At 49.6% G+C, this 15,749-nt stretch overlaps 1 protein-coding gene across 1 annotated transcript in view; it reads left to right on the forward strand.

The window, feature by feature from the left end:
- Nucleotides 1-12,330: 12,330 nt before the first annotated feature.
- ERN2 (endoplasmic reticulum to nucleus signaling 2) overlaps nucleotides 12,331-15,749 on the forward strand; it is a 29,855-nt gene continuing 26,436 nt past the window's right edge. Inside the window, exon 1 of the mRNA XM_075565648.1 lies at nucleotides 12,331-13,007. Coding sequence (XP_075421763.1) covers nucleotides 12,939-13,007 — 69 coding nt within the window. The 5' untranslated portion in view covers nucleotides 12,331-12,938. The remainder of the gene's footprint in view (nucleotides 13,008-15,749) is intronic.

A 15,749-nucleotide genomic window follows, 5' to 3' on the forward strand; every position in this document is an offset into this window, starting at 1 on the left:
TCGTGGAATAGGAGGGCCTGAGTCTCCCGCGGTGGTGTGGGGGATAACAGGACCGGGCTTCTGGGGTAGTAGCCTCCATTCTTTTAGTGGTGGTGCAGCGCCTCCATCTACTATACCTTCCCAGGAGTATGGGGTAGGACCCGTACAGAAGAAAAAGGGACCCTGGTCCCAGGGTGGTTGCTCCAGAATCACACAACAGTCTCTCTTAAGATCAGCAATGTCTCTCTTTATTGTACACAGCGGCCTTGCAGCCGACAGCTGCAACAACAACAGCAGCAGTAGCAATACACAGCAATACTCCCACAGTGTACAGTCCTTTCCTCCTCTCCTTCCCTCCAAGTATGCTCTCCGTCAGGATGGACTGGGCTGGGGCCTCAATACCCCACTGCCCCCCTCAGAGGGTATCCTCTGGGGGGATGGATTCTCCCCATCACCCTTGCCTCTGGGTAAGGGGCATTGGTCCCACCTGAGCTTGGCTCGCTCTCCGCATGTAATGGCCCAGATCTTTCTCTCTGGCTAGCTCCCTGGACGGAGCTTGGTTTATCACTCCAACTCCTTGGACAGGACCCGCTCTAGAGCCGGGTGAGAACAGACAGACTGTCACTTACAGGAACTGGCTGCTAAATAGTCTCGGCCCCACCTCTTATGATGTCAGCAAGACCTCCCCTCTGGCTCACGCCTGCAGCAGAGTCCGAGGCCTGCATCTATCACGCAAGGTAGGGCATGAAGGGGGAAAACCCATGATTACTACTGGCGCCTGGTCTTAACAGGACTTAACACAGTAGGAGGAAGATAGGTATAGCCGGTACTGTTTACAGGGGGCTACAGTACATTTTAGGGTAGGGTTTTAGTGCTTAGGTTAATGGGTTAAGGTTTTTAGGGTAGGGAGTAGCATTGGTAGTAAGGGTTAAGATTAAGGGGTTTTAGGGTAAGGACTAAGGTTAGGGGCTTACCGTGGCGGGAAAGTGAGCGAGCAGCGAGGTGACTTGCGGCTAAACGCAGTGACCAAATGTCTTACACCGGCAATATATGGAGCAGGAATGTATGTATGTATGTATGTATATCTCTATATTGCACTCACAGTGTACTCGGCACTTTACAAAGACAATACAGTACAGGGAATTCTAATACAATAAGCGCAGCAAAGTCAGACAATAGGAAACGAAATCTCTGCCCCGGAGAGCTTACACTCTGAGTGGTATGTTGGGAGACTTGCAGAGATAGCAAGTGAAAGAATAAGTGCAGTGCCTGGCCTTGACGGTGGGTACGTGTAGTAGATGGCAGGGCTTGGCCACAATGGTTGGTAGGAGCGACTGGGTGTTGGTGTATTACATTTTCTTTGACTCCATACTCAGACCACCCTCTGCTGCCTGTTATTCTTCCTCCATCTCACCTCAGGACTTTGCCGACTATATCAAGGAAAAGGTGGAATCCATATGCTCACACACATTTTTAACTCCTCCCTCTACTCTGGTACCTTTCCCTCCTCCTTCAAACATGCAACAGTCATACCATTACTCAGAAACAGCAAGCTTGACCCTACCTGTCTTTCTAACTATCGTCCTGTCTCCCTCCTGCCTTTTGCCTCTAAACTCCTTGAACGTCTTGTATTCTCTCGCTTGCTCCATTTTCTCACCTCCTATTCTCTCCTAGACCCTCTACTATCTGGCTTCTGCACTGCTCACTCCAGTGAAACAGCCCTCACTAAAATAACTAATGACCTCCATGCTGCCAAAGACAGAGGTCATTACACTCTGCTCATATTGCTCTCGACCTCTCTGCAGCATTTGACACTGTGGATCACCCTCTTCTCCTTCACATTCTTCATACTCTTGGTATGCGTAACAAAGCTCTATCCTGGATCTCCTCTTACCTCTCCCATCGTACTTTCAGTGTCTCTTTTGCTAACACCACCTGGGACCTCTTTTCTCTTTAAACGGTCTCTCTACAGTAGGTGACTTAATCACATCTCGTGGGTTCAAATGCTGATGACACACAAATTTACCTTTCAACCCCTGACCTTACACCTGCTGTACAAACCAAAGTTTCTGAATGTCTCTCTGCTATATCATCCTGGATGGCCCTCCGCCGACTTAAACTTAACATGTCAAAAACAGAGCTCCTCATATTTCATCCCAAACCTGGCCCAGCTACCTCCTTCCACATTACAGTTGGAAGTACTATCATTCACCCAGTAGCACAAGCACGCTGCCTAGGGGTCACACTCGACTCCTCTCTCACATTCTCCTCTCACATTCAAAAGGTAGCTAGAACCTATCGTTTTTTCCATCGCAATATTACAAAGATATGCCCTTTCCTCTGTTGCTCGACTGCTAAAACTCTGACTCAGGCCCTCATTCTCTCCCGTCTTGATTACTGTAACCTCCTGCTGTCCGGCCTTCCTGCCTCTCACCTGTCTCCCCTACAATCTATCCTAAACGCTGCTGCCAGAATCACTCTACTCTTTCCTAAATCTGTCTCAGCGTCTCCCCTGCTGAAATCCCTCTCCTGGCTTCCTATCAAATCCTGTATCACACACTCAATTCTCCTCCTCACTTTTAAAGCTTTACACTCTTCTTCTCCTCCTTACATCTCAGCTGTAATTTCTTGCTATACACCATCCTGACTCTTGCGGTCTGCTCAAGGATGTCTTCTCTCTACCCTCTTTGTATCTAAATCCCTCTCCCGCCTTAAACCTTTCTCACTGGACTGCCCCACACCTCTGGAATGCCATTCTCCTCAATACCCGACTAGCACCCTCTCTATCCACCTTTAAGACCCACCTTAAAACACACCTGCTTACGGAAGCATATGAGTAGCTCCGTGGCAGATACTTTACACCTCATACATAAAGCTTGGCCCCCTGCAGATGCACTTACCAGAGCACCCTCCTACTGTCTCTGTACGTTCTTCCTACCAACCAATTTGATTGTAAGCTCTTCAGAGCAGGGACTCCTTTTCCTAAATGTTACTTTTATCTCTGAAGCACATCTTCCCTTTGTGTTATTTGTATTATTTGTTATTTATATGTGTAGCCATGCATGTAAAATGGTCTGCAGTTGTCTCCCCTGCTGGCAGTAAACCTGGTAAGTTACAGGGTGCCGGCAGTAATCATGGAGGTTTGCCCTCACACCCTGGTGAGGTGCCCTATGTATGGGTGGGAGTGGCTACATGCTCTGAGTCCACAGTTAGTGACATCAGAGCTGTAACAGTTCCTGGAGTATATAAGGCACAGCACTGCCCAAAGTTAGGTTGTTGCTGAGTTGTTGGAGTGCGTTGGGAATGAAGGATCCGCTAGTGCAGTAACTAGTGGTCCATTTCTACATCTAACATGATAAGCGCCACACTGTGTCCAGGGACCTGGCACAGGGTTGATCTCCCTACGGGGAGAGGGGATCCCACTCCATTGGGAGGGCGTACCTGTCAAAGGGACAGCAAAGCAATATGTGCGGCTGAGACAGCTGGCTGTGAAGGGCAGCTTGCCCATACGAGATCAATAAAGATGCCCTGTTCAAAGATACCCCCACTGAGTGAGTGTGAAGTTACTCTCCAGTGGAAGGCACCACCAAGAAGGAGTTCCTCATCAGGACCCCCTCCCTGCGGACGCATAGATCCTGTTGAGGTGGAGGCGCTGCACGTGATATAGGTAGGACTCACACACACTACCTCAGCTACCTGTCTGGGTTGACAATCCCCGAATACCATCATGCGGGAGACTCAGGAGTCCTGTTGCCTACAGGTGCACCACCAGACACGACCATGTAATGGGGACTGGTTAGACCACAGGGGCCAATATGAGATGGGGGGAGTCAGGCCAGAGGGAATACCCGTTACAGTTGGAGGTGCTGCTGAGAGACCTGTCAACAGGACAGGCTTTTGCTAGGCACACTGGGAAACAGGGAGAGTGTCTGCTGCGTGGGAAGGAGCCAGGGGTAGTCAGGGGAGCTGCTGGACTGCGGGCCGCACGGACGCCCTGGGATCCTGCAAGAAGTTAAGTGGGGCTGGAGCCGGGCTATAGCTGTCCTAGTCCCTTGAGGTTGTGCTAGTGGTAGGATGCCTAAAGGGATAAACTGATAATTTAGGGCAGGAATCCTGGAGAGGGTCTGCGCTAGACTAGCCACAGAAGGTAGACGCCCATAGTACTGCATGGAAGAGCCAGAGTACTCTAGTCCATTCCAGTCCACTTACCGAAGGGAGCACAGACTGGGAGGAAGGAGATACAGCAGACACAGAGAGAGTGAGCCTAGCCTGAGGTAGTGCAAACACGAGTCAGATCTACATTAAGAACACAAGGTGGTGCACAAGGCATTTTTATTGTATCGGTGTGGCAGCTGCCCTGCAGAGAGGAGCTCCATGTACAATAACCCAATATATAGTGGCCGAATGGCGACCGCAAGAACGGAGGATCCGCGCGGTGCGGAAGGTCCAATATGGCGGACGGAGGCCGAAGGAGAGAGCTCACATGGCATGTGTGCGGGAGAAGAACAAGCTACAGAAGAGACTTTTGTGAGCCTGTTGTGGAGTGGTGCGAAAGCTGTGATTGCACCGTGTTGGTCCTGCCTAGGACCTTGGGGTAGTAACCCTGAGGACAGTGAAGAGGACATTGTCGTGAGTTATGAGGAACATAATGGACTGGATTGTCATTCGACATACAAACAGTTAAAAGCTACCTCATTCGATAACCAGAGTGACATTTCAAACAAGATGGCGGTTCCCGCTTCCCTGGGAAACCGCGTGGGCCAGTTGCAGAAAATATTGCAAATTCTCAACTTGCAGAGAGTTGGCCAGGAGTGGCGCCAACGGGAAAACTCCACCCTGATGGGGTGTATGGCGCGAAAGCTGGAGCCGCGCCCCCATGGACTATGACTAACTCAGCCCCTGTGCTGGGTCATGAGACTAAATCGAGGAACCTCCCTCCAATTTCCAGCAGGGGGAGTGGTTTCCGGTTGTGGCGGATGCGGATGGAGTTAGCTGGGGAAGGGGTTGGCAAACCAGCCCCTGCCCTTCAGTTGCAAGGAGCCAGCGAGCTGAACAGACCACTAGTGAGAGTGCCTCCTCTAGTAACTATGGCCTGCAAATCCGAAGAAGGGTCACCTATATCTACTCATCCCTACTCGGCTCCAGGAGGCTTCCTGATACTACGAGTAGCGGGTATAGAAACGGTGGCATGCCTGTGCCTGCAGTGTCGGCTGCCGGGCGGTGCTGTGAGCTCTACGGCGCGATGCGCACAATGTGGCCTGCAATACCTGTGGCCAATGCCGACATTCGTGCCGGTTCAGGCAATGCAGATCACGGGAGATATTGCCATGCTGGCTGCGGAACTTCCCGGTGCGCTCTGGATGGGGATTGGGCACGACCATCAAAACTGAGCCAGGCGAGAAAACCCACCCCCGAAGCGGTGATAAAAAGGGGGCTCACCGTCGATCACCGAGCGGAATGCCTTGGCCTAACGCGCAGATGGAGTCCTCGGACGAGGACATCGCCAGTCCTACTGCGTTGACGGCCGACCACTGGGGAACCCCAGCAGCAATACGATTAAACAAGTGCCACTCACCTGTGTCGGAAGTGAGCGGAGCAGAGTGTTGCCCGTGCAGCGGCAGCCCGAGAGGCGAAGTCCCAAGGCCTTGGTGACCAGCGGTTCCGATGGCGGCAGATCCACCCCAACGCCACGGAACGGTAAGCAAAGTCCCTGCTATTACCAGGTTCCAAGGGTGGCAACGGCGGAGGAGGGACGGTGTAAGGCCCAAGCGGTGCCACAGTGGAAGAAGGCGTTGCCGGATGTTGTGGTGGAGGAAGAGGTCTCGCTTGAGGACCCAACCCAAGATGGCGGCGAGATACGTGTGTGTCAGGACGTCGTTTCCGGTGGGCAGAGCGGAACTGATGGGGAGATGACAGTGCCTCTTCGTTCAAGCAGTGTCAGCCGATCGCCTAAGTTGAAGAGGAGCGGGCGATCGACGCGGAAGCTGAGGAGCAGTGAGACCCGAGAAGCGGTGAGCCCATGCGGTGGCACCGGACCAGGTAGCGGTGAAGAGCGGGTCGTAGCCCCGCGGATACCCACTGTCCGGCCCTATGCCCAAACCCCGACCCTAGTTAGACCCAAGGCCCTAGTTAAAGCCCCAGCCCCAGCCACCTTTTCTTTTGGTTCCACTTCAAGCTTAGGGATTTCAGGGGGTTCCCGGGTCACGTCGGATGAATGGACTGAAGGGGGCTTGGACTGTGGTACATCTGATGATGGTTCGGTGGGTGGGAGGTATTCACGACAAGTGTCCGCGTCTAGTGACGGCCTGAGTGTCGTAAGTGTCACCTTAGAAAGTAGGCTCAAGAGGGTAGGATCTCAGTCCCGGTCTACCGGGACATCCGGAGTATCCTCCTGGGGGGAGCTAGAAGAGGGGGAGTCAGTGGAGTCCGCTCCAGAGGAGGTTAAGGAGACCCAGTGGTGGGCCCCCTTATTTGAGGGGTATGAAGCCTGGCTAGCTAGGACCCGGTTCATCTTGGAGCGAAATGGGGTGGTAGACTATTGGTGGGCCAAGGGAGAATTTACCGAGGAGGATCGGTTGAAAGCCATACAGGACCAGTGGTACAATATTAGTCGAGGGCTAATAGAGCCATTGGGGTCCAGTAAACGTGAGGATCCGGTGGAACCGGACGAACCCCTGTCATGGGTGTTGCCAGGGAGAGCGGGCAATACTAAGCTGATAAGGGCCAGTCGAACAGAAAGGGCCATTGTAGCTAAGTACAAAAGCTCACATGGGCTAGAGTACCCCTATGTCCCCGAACTCCTCATGCAGGAGATAGAGGATCACAGGGATAGGTGGCTCAGAGAAGACATAGAGTTGTACATGATCAATAAAAGGGGTAAAATTATTGGGCGCAGAGCCTAAGAGAGAATCTCTCAGCTAATGCGAGTATGGAGCATCGGGCGCAGATATACATGCACAAGGCTGTATATAGACACGAGAGTGGCTTGCCTCGGGAATATAGCATCACCGTGACCGACATGGCAGGTAGGGAGGTGAAGAAACCAGACCCTCGCCACTATTATTAGGTAGACAGAATAGTGAGGTCTGTTTCTAACCTTGAGCGCCCTCTGCCGGTCAGTGAGCGCTACACTGTTAATAATTATGAAAACAGTAATGTTGTTTTGATTAATTATGTGTTCCATTTTATAGTGCATCCTGGAAAAAGGTACACCAAATTTAGGGGATTCACCAGGGGGAGATTGTAGCCATGCATGTAAAATGGTCTGCAGTTGTCTCCCCAGCTGGCAGTAAACCTGGTAAGTTACAGGGATGCCAGCAGTAATCATGGAGGTTTGCCCTCACACCCTGGTGAGGTGCCCTATGTATGGGTGGGAGTGGCTACATGCTCTGAGTCCACAGTTAGTGACATCAGAGCTGTGACAGCTCCTGAAGTACATAAGGCACAGCACTGCCCAAAGTTAGGTTGTTGCTGAGTTGTTGGAGTGCGTTGGGAATGAAGGATCCACTAGTGCAGTAACTAGTGGTCCATTTCTACATCTAACTTGATAAGAGCCACACTGTGTCCAGGGACCTGGCACAGGGGAGATCTCCCTACGGGGAGAGGGGATCCCACTCCATTGGGAGGGCGTGCCTGTCAAAGGGACAGCAAAGCAATATGTGCGGCTGAGACAACTGGCTGTGAAGGGCAGCTTGCCCATACGAGATCAATAAAGATGCCCTGTTCAAAGATACCCCCACTGTGTGAGTGTGAAGTTACTCTCCAGTGGAAGGCACCACCAAGGAGTTCCTCATCAGGACCCTCTCCCTGCGGACGCATAGATCCTGATGAGGTGGAGGCGCTGCATGTGATATAAGTAAGACTCCCACACACTACCTCAGCTACCTGTCTGGGTTGACAATCCCCAAATACCATCATGCGGGAGACTCAGGAGTCCTGTTGCCTACAGGTGCACCACCAGACACGACTATGTAATAGGGACTGGTTAGACCACAGGGGCCAATATGAGATGGGGTGGGTCAGGCCAGAGGGAATACCCGTTACATATGATTGTCATATGGATTACTGCTGTTTTTCGAGTGCTGTCCTGGTTTCCTGTGTGTCCCGGAAATGTCCCGGTTTTTTCTCCATGTGTCCCGTTTTTTTTTTTAGCATCGCCAGCGGTGCGCGAGTAATTAGCTGCGTGTGCTATGCGCGAGTCTGCGGCGGCGCAGAGGAGGAGACTGCAGCAGCCCGGCTGGTAAGAATTTTTTTTTAATGCCCCCCCCCCCCCCCGGCAGTTTCCTACCTTGTTGGCCAATCCCCTGCGTCCCAGCATTAAGCCCCGCCCCCCGGCATCATCCTTCACCAAGGCCCGGCATGTGGGAATGGATGGAAGGAAGGGTGCCGTGGGGGGGAGGGGGCAGGACCAGGGTGCCTGGGGGCGGGGGGCAGGACCAGGGTGCCTGGGGGCGGGGCTTCCGCTTCCTGCGGCAGAGCACACGTGGTGTGTCTCTGCCCGCTCCTGACTTCTCTCTCTCTCTCTGTCTCTCTCACCCTCTCTCTCTCTCTGTCTCTCTCACCCTCTCGGTCTCTCTCTGTCTCTCTCACCCTCTCTCTCTCTCACCCTCTCTCTCTCTCACCCTCTCTCTCTCTCTCTCTCTCTCTCATCCTCTCTCTCACCCTCTCTATCTCTCTCTCTCTGTCTCTCTGTCTCTCTCATCCTCTCTCGCTCTCTCTTTCTCTCACCCTCTCTCTCTCTGTTTCTCTCACCCCCTCTCTCTCTCTCTCTCTCTCTCTCTGTGTTTCTCTCACCCTCTCTCTCTCTCTCTCTCTCTCTCTCTCTCTCTCTCTCTCTCTCTCTCTCTCTCTCTCTCGCTCTCTGTCTCTCTCTCACCCTCTCACCCTCTCTCTCTCTCTGTCTCTCTCACCCTCTCTCTCTGTCTCTCTCACCCTCTCTCTCTCTCTCTCTGTCTCTCTCACCCTCTCTCTCTGTCTCTCTCACCCTCTCTCTCTGTCTCTCTCTCTCTCTGTCTCTCTCACCCTCTCTCTCTCTCTGTCTCTCTCTCCCTCGCTGTCTCTCTCTCTGTGTCTCTCTCACCTTCTCTCTCTCTCTCTCAGTCTCTCTCACCCTCTCTCTCTCTGTGTGTCTCTCTCACTCTCACCCTCTCTCTCACTCTCACCCTCTCTGTCTCTCACCCTCTCTCTCTCTCAATACATATATAAAGTACCCCAACCCCCCAATACATATATTAAGTACCCCCCAATAAATAAAATACCCCAACCCCCCCCCCAATACATATATAAAATACCCCCCCCCCCCCAATACATATCTACAATTTAATCAATATACTGCTGCTAAGTATGGGTATACATATACTTTTCTAAAAGGTAACATTGAACCAGCACTCTAAGAGTGAGGTTACCATATACATACTACCTGTGGGGTACAACAGCGCACCCAGCTAGCTGTTTTATTCTTTTTCTATACGAGTTTGTCCGGTCCCCACCACCGGGGTTTTAATATTCACACACTGTAAATAATGTGCACATTATGAGTCAAGTATATATGTTAATCAAATGTGATTCTTTTTTTATTACCCCCCTCTGATCAGACTCTGCAGTTGGAAAATAGCGATCTGATGGGAGTCTGGGACATTTGACTCCGCTGCTGTTTTACCGCGACCTCGCCGCAGGGACACCGCCATTTATCCGCGCAGCGCAGCGCCACCTAATGGCTGGAGGAGAAATTTCAGACCCTGCTTTTCTCTCTGCATCCGGCAAAACCAGGAGATAGAAGAAGACAGGTGGTGTGACCTGATGTCCCAGTTTAGCCTGGACAGACACAGTTTTTAGGACTCTGTCCTGACTTTTTTGGCTGCTGTCCTGGTTTTCTGGACCCCTGTCGAGTGCCAACTGCGCATGCGCGATCGGCATTTGCTGGCTGCTCGTGCGCATACGCGACCAGCTAGTTCTGGTATTTGTAACGTTGCATTGGAATTAGTACAATTAAGGAGCAGGTAGCCTATAACAGTGTTTTTCAGCATGTTTTACTAAGGAACCTTATAATTATATTGTGAAATTGTGAGGAACCCCAACCCTCTTTAATAGCGTGTCTGAGATCAGATGCATTGTAAGGAACCCCAACCCTCTCTAGTAGCACGTCTGAGATCAGATGCATTGTAAGGTACCCCAACCCTCTCTAATAGCACGTCTGAGATCAGATGCATTGTAAGGAACCCCAACCCTCTCTAATAGCACGTCTGAGATCAGATGCATTGTAAGGAACCCCAACCCTCTCTAATAGCACGTCTGAGATCAGATGCATTGTAAGGAACCCCAACCCTCTCTAATAGCACGTCTGAGATCAGATGCATTGTAAATTCTTCTGTATTCGGTTGGTACAATTTTCAAATGATCTAAAAATTTTAGGGAACCTTTTAGGGATGGCCGCGGAACCCCTGTTGAAAAACACTGCCCTATAAGATGATATAAGCATGGGTATAAGGGGTATAATATAGGGCCCTCCTACTGTCTCTGTGCGTTTTTTCTAGCTGCCAATTACATTGTAAGCTCTTCGGAGCAGGGACTACTTTTCCTAACTTATTTTTAATGTCTGAAGCACATTATGTGTTGTTTGTATTACTTGTTATTTATATGATTGTCACGTGTATTACTGCCGTGAAGCGCTATGTACATTAATGGCGCCATATAAATAAAGACATACATACATATATACATACATTAGAAGTATAGCATTCTTATGTAAATGAGCCAGCAAAATAATCTACCTCTAAAAATATTAAGGATTAGTGAATATTGAATAAACAAATGTTTTATTTTAGAAGGGACGTCTTGGTTATATATCCTCTAAGCGCCGCGCCCCTCCCCCCCTCCCCGAAAATCTCATGCCCCCCAGTTTGTATTTAACTGTTGTCGGGGCACCTGTCAATAAACCTTTTTATGTTCAGTATATGTGACTCCTACTTTTCTGGCGTAGAGTAACAATGCTATATTCCAAATGCTGACATGTCCGTGGCATTTAAATTGTGCTCACTTTTAGAGATCTCTTCTTTCCAGCGCAGTCTTTTTTATTTTTGTAAATATGATGCTCATTTTGGCGTTATTGTAATATGAAGCACTGGGTTCTCCCCAGAGCAGTTTTAAGGTTACCATGGTAACCCCAGAAGCTAGATATTAAGAACATAATATATATTTTTTAACACTAGGCAAAAAAAATATAGCAGGCCATACTCGGGGGACTAGATACTAACGTTATATGAGTTCAACTTATATAGGTTTCTCGGGGGCAGGTGGGTGGCGGCGTTAAATGAGATGCAATTAAAATGTTCATTAATAAACACAGGGCTCTTAACCTCCTGATTCAGCAACAAGTATAATATACAGGATCAGACTTTCTGGCTTTAATGTACAATCAAGGGTTTTTTGTTTTTCTTTTTATGACGGAACAATGAGACTGTTTAAGCCAAATGGGTGAATTGAAGCAGAACGTTTCAGGGACCTCGGCTATTATTTGTCTTGCACAGGGAGTGTCTCCAACAGGATCCTGTTTCCTTCCCTCTCGTTTTACTCACTTTTAGCATTGCGCAGAGAGATCCCATAACGGCTAACCTAATTTCTTTATATTATGCTAAGTGGTCAAAGCAGTCAGTACACTCTTGTGAACACCAATTTAAAAGGATCAGAGCAGTTTCATAGCCGCCAAATACACCAGTATTTTGCAGGTACTCAAATCAACTCTAAAGTGTTTGGCTTCTGTAAGACCAGCTGTACCTATTATGCAGAAAGGTGTTTTTTTATTATTAAGCTGCATATGTTATGTGACTAGTGGTATCTATTTTCTACCCACAAAGTGTTTGTGTATGTATTCTACACACCACTCCTAAAACCCTAAGTGCCAGAGACACTGCAATTTATTTTGTTCTTGTGTTGCGCTTGTGTACACGCTGTACATAGAATTTTTGCAGGCATGAATCCCTGCCCCACAGAGTTTACAATCTATGATTTTTGGTGCCTAAGGCACAGGGAGATACAGTGGCTTGCCTGCTTCAAAACTCAGTGTGTCATATTATTTGAATCCTGGCAATAAAGGGGTTAACACATTGTATTTCCACATGAGTGAGCGGCAGCATGAGTGTATAACAATCTGATCTTATCACATACACCCCTTGGGTCCTTCTCTCTCCCCTGATCACTACTAGTGACTTTCATCACCTCCACGTGTCCACAAATAACATGCTGCTCTCACTTCCTGGGGCTGGCAGGCCACGCCCTCCCTGCTCTGCTATTGGCTTGAGCAGGGGGATGCCATGCGGTGATTGGTCAGTGTGCTGCCAGTCATGTAAAGGGGGCAGCCTGCAGGCAGACAGGTGGGAGAGGTGTTGTTGTGCCCTGCAGATCAGGCTCTGGGCAGAGAGACAATGACACTGGACATCACAACCAGTAATTACAACATCACCTGCACTAGTCACACTGGAATATGTGCATCTAAGTAGGGAGACCTGTGCGGGCCATCAACTGTCCCTTCTAAATCATGGACAACTGTGCAGTTAACCCAGGATTGGCACTTTTATTGCATGTTATTGATTAAATAGTATTGAAATAGCCTCAGTCAGGGAGGGAACCTGTATATCCAGCTGTAAGAAGAGTCTGGGCAGCACAGGGGGGGAGAGACTGAGCCTGCACAAGAGAGGGACAGGACCTCAGCAGGAGTAACCAGGACCTGCCACTCCAGGAACTACTTCTAGGAGCAGCCACCCTGGCTACATCCTACTGAGCCTCACACCACTTGCAGTGCCACAGGTGACACATCAGATAGTCGCCAGGAGTCCCGTTGTGAGCAGTGTGTGTGTGAGTCATGGAGGGACAGTGACACTGCCACTGCACCAGCTGGAGCAAGAGATGATGAGCAGCAAAGAAGCCATAGACATCCTGTCTGCTGCTGAGAAGCACCCATCATCATGTCTCCTACAGCTCTGCACCCCTCTCTCTGGCTGACCATTGGCCTCTGTCTGACACAACTGCTGCAGGTAAGGGCACCTTACACAGCCCTGCTACTGTTTGAGCGCTGCTTTAAGTGTAATTGTACTAGAAAGTACCACTGCTTTAAAAATAAATATATATATTTTTTTTCCCGCATAATTTTTTTTACATTTACAAATCCATTTTAAAGAAGGGGGGGGGGGGGGTGAGACACTTATTTTAGGGAGCCCCATCCCCTTTTCTTATTTTAACCTCAGAAATGAAATTAATGTTTCAGCCACCCACATCACTTCTGGGGAACCTTTTGTGAAATGTAACAACATAACAATTCATTCAGCCCCAAAAGTAAACATTTTTTATTTTGCTTGTTTCAGAATTGAACCGTTATGACCCTTTTTAGATTTTGAAGGATTTTCCTGTCCGTATCGTAATCCCGCCATGCTCCTCTGGCAGTGAAGGGGTTAACAGTAATTTGATGCAATTGTACACAGTATACAGTATATTGAGACATTTTGACATGTGCGATTACTTATTTCACTGTTTAAATTTTCTTGTAGTTTCTTTCTGAGCCCCCAAACCCCCCCCCCCCCCGCCCCCCTGGGGATTATTAAAGATGGCCACCAGTGATCATTTTTTCTTCTATCTGCATCTTTTCTGCATCATAACTTGCAGCAGCGGTACGTTGCAGGACTGGAAGGGGTTAACGCCACATGTTCTTGAAAAGCCTTGCTCTGCCCTCTGACATCCGCAGAACGGAGGTAAGGATCCGGGCCCATGTTTACTAAGCAGCCTTTCAGCGCGGGAAGAAACCTCCCAGCCTATTCAAGCCAGTGGGCAGCAAGGTCTCCTATGGGAGAAAAGTGCTTAGTAAACATGAGCCCAAGTCCCTTTTCAGGGAAGAAGAAGAATCAGGCACCCGGTCTTAATCATCAAATGAAAAGGGGGTTTAATGTGCCCCTTCCAAGCGAAACGTTGGATTCCTCGGCACAATAAACCCCCTTTTCATTTGATGATTAAGACCGGGTGCCTGATTCTTCTTCTTCACTGGATCTATTTGGGACATCAGGAGCTCCCCAGAACCAGCGCACCGGCGATTAAGTACCCCACTTTCCCCCTTTTTGTTTGAGCGCGTGTGCTACCTTCCTCCCAAGTCCCTTTTCCACGGAGGCTGGGGAAACTGGGTGATCCCTTTACCCAGCCCTCGGAGCCCCCCTGATTTCTGGCCGTGCTCCAGTACAGGATTAGAGATCTGCATCTCTACAGCTGAATATACAGGATGTGCTCAATGCTTGTCCGTCTACCCCAAACCTCACCTGTTGGTGACCCCTTGGGGACTGGACTTGGCCGCCCCTGCATTAGATCGTACACCATTAAGTAACCCTTGTTTTTTGCATTTGACTCTGTGGCTCTTTCCCTGTGACCGCTCTACCAAGAAATCTCCTCTGGGCATAGTAAGGCTCAGTCCATGCTGCCGCAGACCGCGCAGAGGCATCCGCGTGGGGCGCGATCACATTGCCTTAAGGCAATGAACGCGCGGGCAGCAGCTGGAGGGGGCGTGCGTTGCGCGGCGGGCAGGTAACGTGAGCGGTTCGCCCAATGAGGGCGAACCAGCTGCGTGACGCCCCTAGGCACGCCCCCTACAGCGCATCTAGCATGGACAAAAAACGTACCCGCTTCACGCAGGTGACGTCACACAGGTGCGGGTGAAGGCAGTATGGACCTGCCCTAAGGCTGCGGACATAGTGCACGCGGCACGGACAAATTCGTGTAGGTGCACCAGTCCGGCCATGCGACACGCTCGGCAGGATTTGTAGGAGACCAATCCATTTGATCGCGTGACAGCCGCGTCACGTGAGCCAATGAGGGCGAACTAGCTTGGTGATGTCACGGCCACGCCTCTCTGTCGCGCTCGTCAACGGAGTCCACAGATCGCTCAGACGCGTGCTCTGGCCGCAGACTCACCCTTTCTCTGCTGGAAGCACCTATGCCGCTGGCCTGTATGTACAGTAGTCTTTGCATGTATATAATGACATATTATAGTATCTTAAATCTCTACAACGTTTGAGACACATTCAGACCTGCGATGATGAGGAAGCTGACCCGCTCCCCACACGGATACTGTTCATATTCTGTTTCGTCCACGGAAATGTGAGGCGATGTTGGATTCTTATTGAACGTTTCCATGTCTAAATCAATATTTGCTCATTAGCAGCAGGAGGATTGTAATACAGAACCTCTGTGTATACACGTCACCGCAGGCGTGGTTCCCCAGCACCTGTCTGTCTGCCTCTCTCACTGATTGTACTTTTTCCGTGTCTAAATTCTTGCACACAATCTGGGTGCATTAAACATGCAGAAGCTTTAGAAGAAGTGAAATACAATTAGATTGTAAGCTCTTCGGGGCAGGGACTCCTTTTTTCTAAATGTCGCTTTTATGTCTGAAGCCCTCCCTCCCATTATGTGTTGTATGTATGTCTTTATTTATATAGCAATAAAACAAGGAATAAATGCTGCACACCACAATGTAATAAAGAAATCGGTAGTTACCGGTGCTCCCTTCATGTACGATCGGCTGTGTCCAATCCACGGCATACAAGAAAGATAGGAGATGGGGCACACGGATTTCCAAAAATATGAAAATTTATTAAAGCATACACTTATGCTTTAATAAATTTTCATATTTTTGGAAATCCGTGTGCCCCATCTCCTATCTTATTTTATTTATATAGCGCTATTAATGTACATAGCGCTTCACAGCAGTAATATACGTGACAATCATATAAATAACA

Source organism: Ascaphus truei, chromosome 11 (assembly GCF_040206685.1).
Source record: "Ascaphus truei isolate aAscTru1 chromosome 11, aAscTru1.hap1, whole genome shotgun sequence".
NCBI classification, from domain to species: domain Eukaryota; kingdom Metazoa; phylum Chordata; class Amphibia; order Anura; family Ascaphidae; genus Ascaphus; species Ascaphus truei.